This window comes from Epinephelus moara, chromosome 12, assembly GCF_006386435.1.
Source record: "Epinephelus moara isolate mb chromosome 12, YSFRI_EMoa_1.0, whole genome shotgun sequence".
NCBI classification, from domain to species: domain Eukaryota; kingdom Metazoa; phylum Chordata; class Actinopteri; order Perciformes; family Serranidae; genus Epinephelus; species Epinephelus moara.
The window spans coordinates 33,048,119-33,065,306 of NC_065517.1; the positions used below are offsets into that span (position 1 = coordinate 33,048,119).

General features: G+C 41.5%; 1 protein-coding gene across 2 annotated transcripts in view; it reads right to left on the reverse strand.

Annotated features, from left to right (window-relative positions):
• Positions 1-2,087: 2,087 nt before the first annotated feature.
• LOC126398523 (A-kinase anchor protein 7-like) overlaps positions 2,088-17,188 on the reverse strand; it is a 93,641-nt gene continuing 78,540 nt past the window's right edge. For both annotated transcript variants that reach the window (XM_050057933.1, XM_050057932.1), the window contains one exon: positions 2,088-6,562. In XM_050057933.1, the coding sequence (XP_049913890.1) occupies positions 6,342-6,562 (221 nt within the window). In that variant the 3' untranslated portion in view covers positions 2,088-6,341. The remainder of the gene's footprint in view (positions 6,563-17,188) is intronic.

Below are 17,188 nucleotides of genomic sequence, written 5' to 3' on the forward strand. Positions count from 1 at the left end.
CCTCATGTGACACTGTCCTTGTTTTCAGAATTCCTGTGAAACCAATTACTCACAGGGAAAATACAGCTGACAAGTCCTTCAGGAGTTTGTCCCACCCTACATGTGCAACAGAGACAAGAGGAGAGCAGGGGAGTGGCAGAGAGGTCTAATCAGGCAAAGTGAAATCACCTGTGTGTAAGAAACACCTTGAGGGAGGTGGAATTACCTGTAACCTACTACAGCAGCACACGCAATGAATTCAGAGTAATGTACTCACACTACTTCCACAGAGTCATGTCACACTCACCACTTCTTTTTTTTTAAACAGACCACCAGTTTAATTCACCCGTTAATTAGTCATCCCACTCTTATTAAAGCTAACGGCAGTTAAACTAATTGACTTCCTTAATAAAAGAGTGAACACAGCGGGAGCAGGGTGTCTCCAAGTATCAAACACTTAAAAGGAATCCTTCCAAGCAGCTTTGTGCATAATAATGTATGTAGTATGGATAAATGACATGTAGTAAATGTCCCTCCATCTTTCCAGCGGCTTTAAGCTAGCTATGGGGCCGTTGCTCAAACTACAGACAGTAATGTTTCTTTTATTCTGTTAAAAACGGACCAAACTCACTCCAAACTGTAAAACTAAGCAGCGCTGCTCAAATATAAACCAATATATTGTTACAGTGTTGCCTATTTCAAGTCTTAATTGTTTTCAGAAGCTTATTTTAGCTTACCGTTTACTGTTTGCCGAGATCGTTTGTTTCCAGCCGGCCGCCATTTTGTTTCCTGAAGAAAATGGCCAAGCTGGCGTTACCTCACCCGCCAGCGGGAGTGTTGCGGCGCAGGGCATTCTGGTAGTTGTAGGTTTTCTTCACCTTGAACAAACGCAAATGGCACAGCCCTTTTTGCCTGTTTTCTTTGGTCATGTAGCACCAATTTTAAAAGTGTTTGCAAATTCTGCTACATAGACAGCCCAGTTCTTTGAAAAGACTATCTTTCTAGCAGTGAACATTTATAACCACTTTTAAGACTACTTTTTGGACGAATAACCCTTTTTCTTATTCAAACACTGCAGGTTATAAAAAGGTTGGTAGTATATATGTAGTCTCATGCAGAGGTAGATTTTATATCATGAATATGTTTATTGGAGTGAGCTGGGTTAATTTACATTTTGCCAACAGGTAAGTGTAAATATGACGTAAAAAGAGAGTATAAGATTCAGTGTTTTATTGTTTGATTATTTATTGTATTTATGCCACTCACAAAGTAGTCTGCAGGAAAAAACAGTGCATTTTCAGCGGTAGATTTAAAGATTTGTAACATTAGAAATGTGGACTTTCACGCATAAGAGTTTGTCTCATTTTTACAAGGACAAATTAAAAGATGAATAAATGAAACCAGATAAAAAATGTTTGTGGCAATTATGGCATCATAGATTCAAATTTAGGACTATTGAATAACTTTTAAGCCCTATGTTGGTATGGAATTTTTATTTAAGTCTATTAATTTATATATGAATTCTGTTACTGAGAAGTGTCAAAACGTATCCCAGAAAATGCATAGGTGGGTTTTCAACTCCTAATGCGTTTTTTTTTTTGGGCACTTTGAGCACTACAAGCTGAGTGCCATTTATTTCCATTATATTCAAGAGAAGGCAGACATCTCTACGGCCTATATCGCCAACACTCTGCCACTCTCACAGAAACAATCTAGACTGATAAATAGCACTACAGGTAAGAGGGAAAATATGTCATTATAATTTTGGGGTGGACTGTCTGCTCATAAAACAGTTCACTTTTGAGAACAACTATTTTGTAATTTAAATATTTTCTGGTGAATAAACTGGCTGCTATTTTCCCCAAAATGGATACGACATTTAGGGAACAAATGCCTCCATAATCACCTGTAATTGCTACATTTGTCACTAATAATGCAGACCCTTTAGAAAATTTGGGCGCTGTCCAGTAACACAGACAAATAGTCGTACTAGTGCATAAGGAGACATACAGGTGGACACAGTCCTTTTGCAGTGTCTGGCAAAAATGATTCCTGTACTACACACTGTGTAACCTCTGTGGGCCTACGTGTGCACCCAGAATGAAATCAGGAGATGGAGAGAGGATATTGGTTTTGAATTTCATATCCTGTTTTATTGTTCAAATATGGCAGAACAAGATATACAATACAGTACAACCAACACACCCACACGCTCAAACATACACACGGACACATGGGAAGACAAACAGAGAAGACAAATTTGTACAGACGTTCGCACACGCACACACAGCTCCGAGTTGTCATGATTGATAGAGACAAGAATTTCTCAGGGGAACCACTGATCAAACATCCTACATTCACAGACAGAAACACACACACACACATACACACACACACACTCTGAGAGACAGATGAACAGACTAACCGTACAGGCCAACAGGACAAATTGTGTATTAAAGGGGATTTTAAGGAGATTAAGGATCCGGTGACAATAAAAGATCAAAACGAAAGCGTTCAAAGTCCACCTTAAGACAGAATTCACCTTGTTATTGACGTTTGAATGAGTCCGCAGTGACAGGACTTAAGTGGATTTCACAGGGATGAGAGCACATTTTCCAGCTCGCACCTGTTCACACTACAGGGAAATAAAACGGTTGACGGAAATCGATTTATCTTATAACAGTAATGACATGAATTCTGCCCCATGATGGACGATTTTTCTTTTTACATTTAACTCAAGAATCCGACTCTTAAGCCACAGGTTTACATTTAAGAGACTTTGGCAGATCTCACAGCAGAACAAGCCATCATCACCCCACACTGGATGTAACCTATGCATTGTCACCTTAAGCACTTACAGAACAACCTACTTGTTTCAGTGACTTAAGGCCACTTTGAACAGAGGTGATTTCATTTAACAGCATGTTTATATTTACCTGCTTTTTAACAAGTGAAATCAAAGACAATTAAAAAAAAAAAAAAAAACAAATTCATCATTTTGTGCTTTTTTTCTCATTTCAAATTAAATATCTTTTCACATGAAGTTCATTTTTCTGACAGGAACAGCAAAGCATTATAAATAATAGTTAGAACGGATAAAATAATGTCAGAGTAAAAGCTGTATCAGCATCATCATCTTGCTGTCAGTCGAAAACCTCATCTCCAGGAAGTCAAGCTTAAATAAAGAAAAGAAAAATCAGACAATCCCCTGTAATTTCACACACGCGCCTGTGTGATTCTGTATGGATTTTATGAGCTGTGAGGTCAAATGCAGAACATGAAAAAGGCCAATTCTATTTTCAAGTTTAACACACACACAAAAAAAATGGATGGAAGACACTGAAATCAAGAGCCGGAGGGTTTTCAGCTGACAGCAGCGATTGTCTGAGTTAATCTCCCCGACATCAGCATCACCTTCTGAAGAACTTGCCAGGCTGTGACTGCTCCTTCATGTACAGTACTACAGAATAAAAGCTCCTCAGATCAGCATAAATACTCCCAATAAACAGTGAGCCTCAAACAGCCAGGCTTCAGTCTGTGTTACAGACTTTAAAGGGGAACTTTGGTATTTTTCAACCTGGTGCTGACAGGCTCATATTATTATCCAAAGTGTGTGTGTGACAACATTATGGAAGTGATCCCTACAGAGATAGACCATTTTGTTAAACCATAAGGCTCCATCCACACTAATATATTTTCATTTTAAAAGTGTTTTTAAATAAAAACAATCCCTGTACACACGATCGAAGTAGCATTGTTTCAGACATAATCGCCATCCATACTAACACCTAAAAAAAGGCATAGAAAATACTATGGCGATGGTAAAAAAAAGTACGACCAAGGATTTCTTTGCTTGGACTAACGACAAGGTGGAACTACTACTGAAAGTAACACCAGTACAAGGCGGTCAAGTTGGCAGAAAACAGATTGGGAGTTCTTACAAAAGCAAATACTGTTTCATATCAAAGCGGTACCCAGAGCTTAAGTTATGGCAATTGGAAAGGTGTACCTACATAAGATGGATGAAAACACAAAAGGTATGTAGACTTAAAGATAATGTTTTGGCTTGACACATTGTGACTGATAAGACCCAATTGGGAAGCGAACGTAGGTGTCTGCGTCATTGTTTCCGCCTGTCCAGACTAAAACGCAATTTTTCAAATTCCAACAGGGTCAGTCACATTTTCAAGCTCTGCGATTCAACGCCGCAATCGTCTGAACACTAGGAGTCTTAAAATTCAAATCATTGTGGATATAGCCTAATTTTCTTTTTCTTTAACCAGAAACAGCCACAAAATCACTCTCGCCAAACCCACCAGACTCCATTTAAATAAACAGCAATTTTACCATCGTAAAACATACTTCATTTTAAGTCAACAGAAACAAAATACAGCTCACAAAACCCGTCTTGGTTCATCTTTCCACTGTTGCAGCACTTCCCAACTCTGGTTTGTTTGAAATAAAGTCTGCATTCACCCAGTTAGTTGCGAAAACATGTTGGCTCTATACACGCTAAAATGACTCTTTATTTAAATGGAGTCTGGTGGGTTTGGTGAAAGTGATGTTGGGGCTGCTTCTAGCTAAACAAACAAGATCTTACTCTTTAACAAAAAGGTCTCTCTCTGTAGGGATCCTTTCCATAATGTTGTCAGACACTTATAACAATAATTGAGTCTGGATGTAAACTAGTAGTAGAATAATTACATTGCAGCCTGTTTCGCCACTTCCAGCTGCAGCACTCTACGTCAGCACAAGTTGTTCCCATTAGTCGATTAGACACTAAAAAATGAGAAGAAAAGGGTCCAGGTTGAAAAATACTGAAGTTACCCTTGAACCAAACACTTTATGAATGGCTTCAACACAAATAAATCATCTGAGCGTGTTGCCGCTGCTTCATATTCATCACACAGAAAAAAAAAAACAATATAGTATGTGAACAAAAAATAACTACACTTATATATGATCAGACAGGAAGCTGAGTTATGGACTTAATGCCTGTGTGTAGTAATAATAATAAGAGCCTGCCACATAAAAATAGTAGTTTAACAATAGTTTAATTGAGACAAGTACCCAAGTCATTAATGGAGGTTTTGGCATTAATAAAGTAAAAATGCATTCTTGGCAGCATGTAGTGCGTCGTTGGAGTGTTATATTATCCTTAGCATGAGCAATTAAGTATCTCCAATTCATCCTTTAAGTGTAAAGTTACTGTATTAGTGGAGATAAATTAATGTGATAGAGGGATACCAGTCCGAATGCTCCCACAGTGTTTGAGGACCCAGCAGAGGAGTCCAGATCGGGCTTCTAAAAGCTGGTATCACTTGTTTGAACGTGTGAATTCAGAGCTTATAACTGATCTTAATTGATGATTGTCTCAGTGCTGCCCTGGCAGGACACACGTAGTTAACACAACACTAATATATAATACTTAGAGCATAGCTGGGGCCAGATCACTTTCTACAAACAACTTAGAATAAAGACCAAAAAATGCAGTGTGGTATGCAGACAAGCATCTTATGTAAAACGTGTAATTAAATGCTGGAAGTTTAAAGTTTCCTGAAATTGAATTGAAAGTGCTATGAACCCAGACTCGCTGCGAAACAGGCCGACAACAAAAAACTTGCACTGAAGTCCGACATCTCACGAATCCAGTCACAACACAGTCAAACCAGCTCTTCTCAAACATCCTCTTCAGCCACGAAGATGAGCAGATGAGTAATCTTTCATCGATGAAGACAGCACTGATTTTTTTTTTTTTAAGAGAAACGTGAGCTAACAGAAAAGTAAAATATTTTCTTCACCTCAAATGAAGTGAAGGAGAAAGTTTTTCATCACAGGGAAACTGAGGATACTGAGTCCCATTTTAAGTGCAGGTGATGGTAAACCAAACTCTACAAAACATGTTTTATCTTATTCTAAAGGGCAGTTAGTGAGAGGCAGGTCAAAGTGAACCCTACATGTGCATGCGTGTCTCTAGAAGAGTGCTTCACATGTTCTCTGGGTTTGACGTGCAGATCCACAGCCGAGTGCAGATCGAGGGACGATATCCTTGCTGTTAGATGTAGTGAGTTGACTGACAGGCTAGCTGGCCTGCTGGGACGGTCACGTGGCACTAAACTCAAGCTACATTATCTATTTAAATAGCACTGTGTCAAGCTAGGTCAGTTGGGCAGGGAGCTAGCATGACTGGCTAGCCGCTGTGGTTGGCTAGCTGGGTTAGCTCGTCAGCGAACTGGGCTGACTGGTTGGCTGGTTCAGGCTTGGTGCCCAGGGCTTACTGACTCTTCTCCCGGTTAGCCAGGCCTGGCTGATGTCTTCTGGGCAGCTGGTTTTCTCAGTCTCTGTACCTCAGTCCGATGATGTCACTTCCTGTTGTCTGTGGTGGAGTTAGCTGTAGTGTCTGTCTTTGTTGCAGTTTCCTCAGTGTTTCCGGGGGGCTGCAGTGCCGTGGCGTTAGGCCCGCCCCCGTTTTGAAGTGTTTCTTGTTTGTACTGTTGCAAGGCGCGATTGACGGCATCCTCCACCAATCGCCTGCTGACCCTCAGCAGCTCCGCCTCGTCGGGCTCAGACCGGCGACGTCCACCTGGGTAGAACAAGAACAATAAAACAACATTATCATCATAAGTCGCACAAACACATTATCACATTATCATTCCACTGGAGTCGTGTTTCTGGCCACCTGATGGATCTAACTCCAACTTCCAATCTCTTTTAGCTCTGTTTTTGGTCTCCTCCAGCTCGAAATATCCAGCTCTTTAGCTGCTAAATGCTTCACTATGTTCACCAGCTAGTCGCTAACACTGTCTGTCTCTTTGGTGCTGGAAAGGTAGCGTCGTTTCTGCGTGAGAGCAGTTAGAGTAAACCATTACTGTAAAATTGTGGGCCACAAAACCAAAACAAAAAGCTGCAAGACACTGAAATGCTCTGTTTAGTTTCTTCTATTTGTAATGGACGGGTACAGAGAAACATTGACAGTTGCAGTAGCAGTGTCCAATGAATTACACTTGTATAGAGTATAGCTAATGTCCAACATCATTCCCTTGATGGGCGCTGATAGTTTTTGTGATCATTAAATCACATCTTACAATTTAAAATCTTAAATCAGTGCATATAGTAATCAAAAAGAAGAACAATCATCCATGACAACACAAAAACAAGCATTCAAACAGACAAATCAGAACGCAAAACATTTGAAGTATTATCTCAAGCACACAGGTGTCATGACTGAAATTCTGGCCGGGTTTTAACGTGGACCTGTTGTAGAAAACATTTTAAAATCCTGAATCTGCTTTGAGCTGGAAGGTGGAGGATGGTACCTTTAACTGAGACGGCATTTGTGCAAAGGAAGTCTTAAGGAATTCTACAATTTCCCTCTGATGTACTTCAGGTGTTAGTGGCAGTGTAGTGAAGCCTAATTCTAGTGTTGAAAATGGGTTCAGTTAGATGGTGGAAACATTTGAATTTCAGGGGTGAGACTTTCCCTGATTTCCTTGGTAATTTTCTCCATCTGTTTTTTCACTGATTCTATGTTGTCGTGCGCCAGCTTCATCATTGTGTCAAGTAACGTGTCCACTTTTTTATTCAGCTGCAATTCAAGAGCAGCTTGTATTGAAGCCATCCCCTCATGAATAGCTTTAAACTCCTCTTGTAGATTAATGTCAGAAACTTTATCAGACCTTGTCAGAGGTCCCAACATGATCTCAGATTTGTTGGATAGGCTACAACCAGCACAAATCCATTTATCTTTTTCCTGCAGTATTTTTGAATGTTTTTGAAAAGTTTTGTTTGATTCTGCTCCACGCTCAGTCAAGCGTGTTCACCAGCATCTGACGTCATGATGTTGTGGGGCAGGTGCTCAAGTGGGAAAAAACAGGGGCATCCCTTACACAAAAATTTTGCCTGTGGGTATGCGGAAATCCTTTTGTTCGCTTGCAGAGGCTGTGCCAGGAGGTTTCCATGTGTTTCCCGGCACCAGAAGAGCTCTTGAGGCTGAAGTACATACAGTATCTTTGTGCACAGGAATGAGCAGGGGAAATGTCTGTCAGAGGTGTCTCAAGATCTGTACCATAAACATCTGGCAGCTGCTACACATACACATTTTAACAGGCAGCAGCAAAGAAAACAACACCACAGTGTGCACACTTTAGTGGACAATAAAATAAATAACCATTCACTATTAACAAATCTTTACACAACATTAAAAATCGCTGTTCTCCGAATAAATAAGATAATCAACAAACCAATCTACCCTACAAACTACAGAGAGACCTATGTTTAATTACAACAATCAGGCTTCAAGTGTGTTCTCCCCTCCTCTCCTCACTTTATTCTCCAATGCTTCCCTTTGCACTCCTCATTTTCTTGTCCTCCTCTTTCCTTTTCAAATAGTCACATACTGCTTCTTATAATTATCTTCTACATAAGCTTTAATTAAATAATCCTAGAACAGACACTCAGAGCGGCTGTGGCTTTGTGCTCTGCACACGGGATGTACGCACAGCACCAAAATGCATGTCAGATTAGTTTAAATTAAGTATCAAAGCCACAATATGGGAGATGTAGACAATATTTCATGATGACTTTTAGTTTATAAAGACACATGAAAATGGGAAAGCAGTTCGGCGTCCGTCTCTGCTCGCCACAGGCAGCTGTTGAACCCAAATCTGCCAGAGAGTCTGAGGGAGTGTGGTTTTATGCCAGACCAGCTGACTTGTTGTTAAGATTAATGGTGGGTTATTGCCTAAATTAGGCTGGCTGTAAAAAATGTCTTGCTCAAAGGGCACTTATCTAGACAGAGGGCAAAGAGCAGATGCTTGAGCACCACCTGGGGTCTATCTGTGCACGTGCCTGCTGAAAAGATTATACTTCTTTGGGGTATTGTAAGAATGACATCTTACTTGTCTCCTGTCCATAACTTTGATAGCTTGATTGTAAAGGGATGTTAATAGTTTAACAGTGGAGGGCAGATGCCTGACACACAGAAGTTATGGAGCATGAGAGATGAAAAGAAAGTACATGCATAAATGCTAAAGCTGTATTAAATGATAAGCAGTGTATGATTTGCTTCTAGGGTTGAAGATAAGATAACTCTTTAATGTGTTTGTCAAACCTTAACCTAAGTCCAAAACAAGAGCGGAGGGATACTGCAGAGTCAGGCGACACTGTTTATGTTCCACGTCTTTTTCTTTTTTTCAATTCTTAGTGTAAGAATTGATTATTGCAGCAGCTTTTAAGTAAATAAAGTAATACATACCCTGGAATAGTACTCTGGGAAATAATTAATAAGTAATATTCTACTTAAATACTTGAAGTATTTGAGCAACTTAATCATTAGGGGTTTGGTCTCTTATTGTTTTAGAAACAAAAATGTAAGTTACTAGAAGTATAACCCCCCCCCAATACCGGAACTGTGGATACAAGTGGATCACAGATACAAGCAGCCGAAAATGAGTTTCCTCAGAAGGGTGGCTAGACTCAGCCTTAGAGATACGGTAAGGAGCTTGGGCATTCGGAGGGAGCTCGGAGTAGAGCCGCTGCTCCTTTGTGTCGAAAGGTGTCACTTGAGGTGGTTCGGGCATCTGATCAGGATCCTCCTGGGCGCCTCCCGTTAGACTGGTAGGAGGCCCCGGGGCAGACCCAGAACACACTGGAGGGATTACATTAGGGCTGCCACAATTAGTCGACTAATCGACTATTAAAATAATCGGTGACTATTTTAGTAGTCGACTAATCGGTTTGAGTCACTTTTCATAGAAAAGTACTATAAAAGTACCCCAAAATACTCTTAATGCAGCTTCTTACGTTGAAATATTGGCAGCTTTACAAACTCTCCCATGACAGTGAACTAAAACCCTTTGGCGTGAGTAGGAAACAAGACATTAGATGACGTAATTTTGGGGTTTGGGCGAGACAGACTGACATTTTTCAACATTTTAACACATTTTTCGATGAAATGATTAGTCGACTAATCGAAGAAATAATCGACAGATTAGTCGACAATGAAAATAATCGTTAGTGGCAGCCCTAGATTACATATCTCATCTGGCCTGGGAATGCCTCGGGGTCCCCCAGGAGGAGCTGGACAGTGTTACTGGGGAGAGGGACGTCCAGTAGGGGTGTGCCATATCATCTCCTTCATGATAATACCGGTACAATTTTTAATATCATATGAAAAATTCATATTGTGATACTCGCAATATTTTGACTTGACTTGGCAACAACAAACATGGCTGAAAGTGAAATTATCACTGACTCCGCAGTGGAATGTGTGGAATAAAGTGTGGCGTCCTGAATGTCTTATGAACAGCCCCAGACTTCTCAGACTCTTTTAGTGACTTACTGCTCAGAGGGAACTCATTCAGCGGCTCCTCTGGCAGCAGCACAGCGTCTCTCTCTCTCCTCTCTCGCCACACAGGAGTCAAGTCACTTTGTCATAAACCATTGGTAATGTAAACCTACGTGGTGCTCGTGGCTCGATGAAAAACTACATATATGTGAATAGTTGTGGTGTCATAACTACATAAGCGTGATGATTAGAGGAGAAATGAGAGATCATTTTTGTTTAGTTTTTACTGAATATTTGAAGGCAAACTGTAAAACTGTATCATTTATTTTGTTGCAATTCTATGTTGTTTAAATTAATATTTTTTTTATTTTTTTTTATTTTTTTTACTAATTTGTCATATCGTCAAGAATATGGTTATCGTGAAAACACCTGACCTGGCCATACCGCCCACCCCTAACGTCTTGAATACTTTGCTCAGCCTGCTGCCACCGCAACCCAGCTTTGGATAAGCAGTTGAAAATGGATGGATGGATGGATGGACAACTATAAATCTTTGCAGCATTACAGTGTTTGCACACACTGCTAATATTAAACTTCAAGTCAGATTTATACCACCTTGGGGCGTCGGTGGCTTAGTGGTAGAGCAGGCGCCCCATGTACAAGGCTGTTGCCACAGCGGCCTGGGTTCGACTCCAGCCTGTAGCCCTTTGCTGCATGTCAATCCCTCTCTCTCTCCCCCTTTCACGCTTGTCTGTCCTATCAATTAAAGGCCAAAATGCCCCAAAAAATGTCTTAAAAAAAAAGAAGAAGAAGAAGAACAAAAAAAAAAGATTTATACCACCTTAACTGTCATGTGCTGATGCCCCTAAAAATTGCTGTGAATAGAAATCTTCAGCACACTGGAACACCAATCCATTTTCAATCATATGAAGAATATAAATCTGGAATTTGAAACCCATCATTAAACTGTGGATTTCCAACTATGTTTATACCACAAGAACGTTTATTTCCACTACAAGAACGCAAAATCTTTACTATGGAGACATTTAAAGCCACAAACTCCACATGAATCTGTAACTGTGGCGTTTGGGCCTTTTCATGTGATGCCAGAGCTGATTTCTATTCCAGTGTGTTCAAAATGAAACCAGAAAATGACTATCTGACAATGATAAATGAGTATATACTCAGTCTTCACAGACTGAATCTAGCGACAACAGATTGGATGCGACAACAATAGAAACGATGTGACAGAATTGATAATAACAGATGAGGTAAACAACAATCTCTCGGCTCTTCTATAGACGCGTTTTGGATTTAATCCACCTCCCGGAGTGACTGAAAGAAAATTAATTTAACAAACAAACCTCTACAGCACAGCGTTGGTTCTGCTTTTGCAACAGACAAAATGGCATACAAAAAGACAGTGAGACAGAAGAGGAGCCAGACCGACATAAAACCAGTTAGGAAAAAACACAGTACGACAGACAGAAGGTTAATAATTCATGACGAGAGACAGTTAAGGCAGACAGGATGTAAGACGGACGGTCTGTGCTGAGCCATTCAGAACGAGAGTAATAGAGAATCATTCAACCATCCAGTCTGCCTGACCCGCACACACACACACACACACACACACACACACACACACACACACACACACACACACACAGATTTCTGCAATGGTTCAAAAACACACTCTAACCTCCTCAACATTTCATTACCAAGGCCAAGAGCAGAATCCCTGAGCTTCTCTCCTGTACCACAACATCCCAGCGGGCCCATCGGCTTGTTTATATTTGAAAGCAGTGCGGTGCTCTGTTATTCATTATAGAAAGACACAGTTCATACAGTAGGAGTGAGACGGAGAATGAGAACGATAAAGGTTTGTTAAGGTCAGAATCATGTCCACAAATTGATTTTTTTTTTCTATTCTGTAGCAGTTTTTCTTCCCAACCTACTGTTACTGTTAATATTTCCTTTGCATCAGTTATTCTTTTTTGGAATATCATCCTTCATCTTTTAAAGGGACTGTTCACCCCAAATCCAAAAATACAGATTTGGCATAGTGTACAGGAACACCTGCACTGAGTATGGGCTGGAAGTCCCAAGGTCACAGTGGAAGACACCTCTTAAGGTGGTGGAGAATGACCGGGCTAAGATCATGTGGGATTTCCAGATCCACACTGACAAACTGGTGATGGCTAACCAACCGGACATCGTGTTGATCGACAAACAACAGATGAAGGCAGTGGTGATAGATGAAGCAATCCCTAGTGACAGCAACATCAGGAAGAAGGAATGCGAGCAGCTCAAAAACTACCAAGGGCTGAAAGAGTAGCTAGAGAAGATGTGGGGAGTAAAGGCAACAGTGGTGCCAAACTGGGAGAGTGGCTCCAGCAGAATCCAGGTACAACATCTGAGGTCTCTGTCCAGAAGAGTGAAGTCCTAGGACCAGCTAAGATACTGCGCAGAACCCTCAAACTCCCAGGACTCTGGTAGAGGACCCAAACTTGAGGAAGACACACCACCACTCCCTATTTTCATAATAACCTGGCGGACCCCATGCAGTCACTCAAAGGACCCTTTGGGGGGGTCATGGACCCTCTGTTAAAGACCCATACTCAACAGCGATGTCATCATGACCTGGTTATTCAAGATAATCCACAGTCTTTGTTACAGTTCCATGTAGCAACTATTTTTTTTCTACCAAACTACATTCTCCAACAGCATCAGAAGGAAGCGTGCATCTACTCATGGACTTCTACATGGATAGAAAGCAGCAGCACATGCACGCTTTTTCTCAACACTTCCTGATGTTATAGCCCAACTGTCTACTAGAGGAGAACAACTGGTTTGCAGTACGCAGCAATACATCAAGGTGTTAGCATGTAGTTATACATTTAAGTCATATTTGACACTGTCATTTCCTTTATAAGATTCTACCTTTAGTATTTGTTATGGATTATGAGTATATTTGTAAAAATAAATACCTGCCAATTTGACTGATTTTCCTGTTTGTTTACAGACTAGATTATAAAAAGTGTATTGTCTATATGGCAAATCTATATTTCTGGAGCTGTTCATGTCCCAGAGTATTCAAATTAAATCTATGTCTATGATTTTGTATTAATACAATACTCACAATACTCACAATACACAAAAACATGTACAAAACCCACATTCTTTATTACAAAGACTCCATTGCACACAGTAAATCTGCTTATTACTCCGGTCTCATTACATCCAACGAAGGAAATACCAAATCACTTTTTTCACTACTCAACAAGATCCTCCAGCCTCCCCACTCCTTACCCCCCCACCTTTACTCTACTGACACCTGTAACTCCTTGATGCTATTCTTTAATGATAAAATCAACTCCATTCATCAGCACCTCTGTTCACACCCTCCTCCTCTCTCCACACCCGAACCCTTCCTCTACAGTCAGCCCTTTTCCTCCTTTCAACTCCCAAATGCCTCTGAAATATCCGACCTCATCCGCAAATCTAAGCCCTCCACATGCCTGCTGGACCCTATCCCCACAACCTTGGTCAAATCCTGCCTCTCCTCTCTGCTTCCCCTCATTTTTGCCATTATCCACTCTTCACTGTCCACCGGTATTGTCCCTTCAGCTTTCAAAACTGCTGCTGTCACCCCAATCCTGAAAAGACCTGGTTCAGATCCCAACGACTTCAATAATCTCCGCCCTATCTCCAACTTACCTTTCATCTCCAAAATTCTTGAAAAAATAGTCTCCTCCCAACTTCACGCACATCTCACTCTAAACAGTCTGTATGAACCCTTCCAGTCTGGTTTCCGTCCACGTCACAGCACTGAAACTGCACTTATCAAAATCACCAATGATCTCCTCACTGCAGCTGACACCGGTTCACTCTCCATTCTCATCCTCCTCGACCTGAGTGCGGCCTTTGACACCATCTCACACCCCATCCTCCTCAGCAGACTCTCCTCAATTGGCATCACCCACACCCCCCTTCACTGGTTCCATTCTTATCTCACAGACCGCACTCAGTTTATACAGCTTAAATCTTTCTCCTCTGACCCTTCCCCAGTCACCACAGGTGTGCCCCAGGGCTCTGTCCTGGGGCCCCTCCTCTTCATAACCTACCTCCTCCCCCTCAGCCTTATCTTCCGCAAATTTAACATTAATTTCCACTGCTTCGCGGATGACACCCAGCTCTACCTCTCTTGCAAACCTAACTCCACACTCCCACCCCCCTCCCTCACATCCTGTCTTTCTGAAATAAAATCATGGTTCACCTCTAACTTTCTAAAATTAAACAGCAATAAAACTGAATTCCTACTCATTGGCACCAAATCCACCCTATCTAAAGTTGACACCTTCTCTCTCTCCATCGACAGCTCCTTAGTCTCCCCCTCCCCTCAGGTTAAGAGTCTGGGTGTCATCCTCGACAGTACACTATCCTTTCAATCTCACATTAATAGAATCACCCGGTCTGCTTATTTCCACCTGCGCTCCATCAATCGTCTCCGCCCCTCCCTCACCCCCCACACCACCGCTATCCTCGTCCATAGCCTTGTCACCTCACGCCTTGACTATTGTAATTCACTCCTCTTCGGCCTCCCTCAAAAGTCCCTCCATAAACTTCAGCTGGTTCAGAACTCTGCTGCCCGGATCATCACCAAAACCCCCTCTTCCCACCACATCACCCCCGTCCTTCAGCAACTCCACTGGCTCCCGGTTAATCAAAGAATCACTTACAAAATCCTTCTGTACACCTACAAGTCTATCCATAACCTCGCCCCTCCTTACCTCTCTGACCTCCTGCACGTTGTCACTCCATCCCGTGCCCTCAGATCTTCCTCCTCACTCCATCTCACTGTACCCGCTGCCCGCCTTAGCTCTATGGGGAGCAGAGCTTTCAGCCACTCTGCTCCCCAACTCTGGAGCTCACTGCCACCTGACCTCCGTAACTCTGCCACCCTGCCCATCTTCAAATCTAAACTCAAAACTCATCTGTTCAGACTTGCTTACTCTCTCTAAACTGCTTCACACGGTCCCCCCTCCCTTTTTATTGTCTTTTATTTTGTATTTTATATTTTTGTTTTTATATTTTCTGTACAGTGACCTTGGGTGTCCTGAAAGGCGCTTTCAAATAAAATGTATTATTATTATTATTATTATTATAGTTGTTAATTACCTCCGCCAAGGAGGTTATGTTTTCGCTGGCGTTGGTCTGTTTGTCTGCAAAATAACTCAAAACATTCTGAACGGATTTTGATGAAATCTTCAGGAAAAGTGGATAATGGGACAAGGAACAGATGATACAATTTTGGTGGTGATCGGTTGAAGTGAAGTGCTTAAAATGATGAAATGGCGGGAAATCCCAGCTGCTTGGCGGAGGTTGCGCTCTCCGAGTGCTTTTCTAGTTGTTTCTGAATTCACTGCCTTGAAGTCCATTCTCACTGAGGGCAAATGTCCGCGCGGATTATTCTCGCAGAAAAATATAAAAGTTGATTTCATGGGTTCTTATGGAAGTTTGCCCACCGGGGCAGAACTTTCATGCGGTGAAAAAAGTTTCTGCCCAGACTTTGACCCCCCGCGGAATTTGCCGGCGGAACAACACAGCTGGGCCAATGAAATTGTTTGTCTATAGTCGCGCAGACCCGGGAGAGTCCGAAATCCAGTCAGGACAGTATGGGAAAAAGGTTGATAAACCTCGTTTCACAGCACCCCGTCCTTTTTGATAAAAGACGGGATGATTTTATGAACAATGAATTAAAGGACAACGTCTGCCAATCCACTGTCCAGCTTGGTGGCTGCGGGAAGAGTGGAAAGTGCTAAAGAAAGTTGATGTTGACGCTTGTTAAACGTTAGCTTGCTAGCTCGCTGCTGCTGCTGCTGCTGCTACTCTCGTCCATGTTCACCCACACCTGTTCACACTGCGCGGACTTGGAACACAACAACGGGAAATTCCGTACTGCGTCCGTACTGCGCCTGTGTGTATGGTTTAAACGCAGAAAAGTGCTGCGCAAATATTCCGCAAATCCGTCACGCATTTCCACATTGCGGCAGTGAGAATGAACCTTTAAATTGTAATTGTGCTTTGGCAACACATAAGAAATGTCATGCCAGTAAAGCCTATTGAATTGAATTGAATTGAACTGAACTGAATTCAACTGAACTTAGTAACTCCTCTCTAATATGATCTCGCCATTTTTAGAAACATGTTGTAGCCCAAATAATGGTCAGAGTGATCGTCTCTGAAAGAAGTAGACAGTCAAAGCGTTATAATAGGTGTGTTTCCATCCAACTGTTTTTTTTTACGCATTTTCAATATGTGCATTAAAAAAAAAAAGAGAGTGAAAACGCTTTTCTAAATGAATCAACTCGAAATGTGCACAACAATAGTGGATGGAAGAGCACTGCCAATTTTCTAAAACTTCAATTAAAATTTGTACTACATTTGGATGAAAACCTGACAACTCTTGCTTAGAGATGTTCGATTTTCATTATGGCAATCCATTGGGATGTTTCGCAGACACTGTACAGTAGCCGTCCCCCTATTGTCACCATTTAAAGTCATTACATTGATGAAATGCACCTGTCAGCTACAATACATGACACATCTAACCTGCACAAGAATACAACTGCAAGGTATGAATTTAATCGTGTGTGTACAAATGCTCTGCAGGGATCTCAGTCAATGGAAACCTGCTAATGATAATTTATTGTGGGCGCATAAATCCTGTGGATATTTTACACCCCTTTTATCCTCCTCCATTCTGCTGGGTTGAGATCTATGATACAGGCCACAGGAATAAATTCCAGTCACGGTTACCGCAGCATTTCACCATGCTAACAGCTCATACACATGCATAATGCATCCATGGATTTGTGTTAATAAAGCCAAATATTCAGTCTGCTAACAGCACGCCAAACA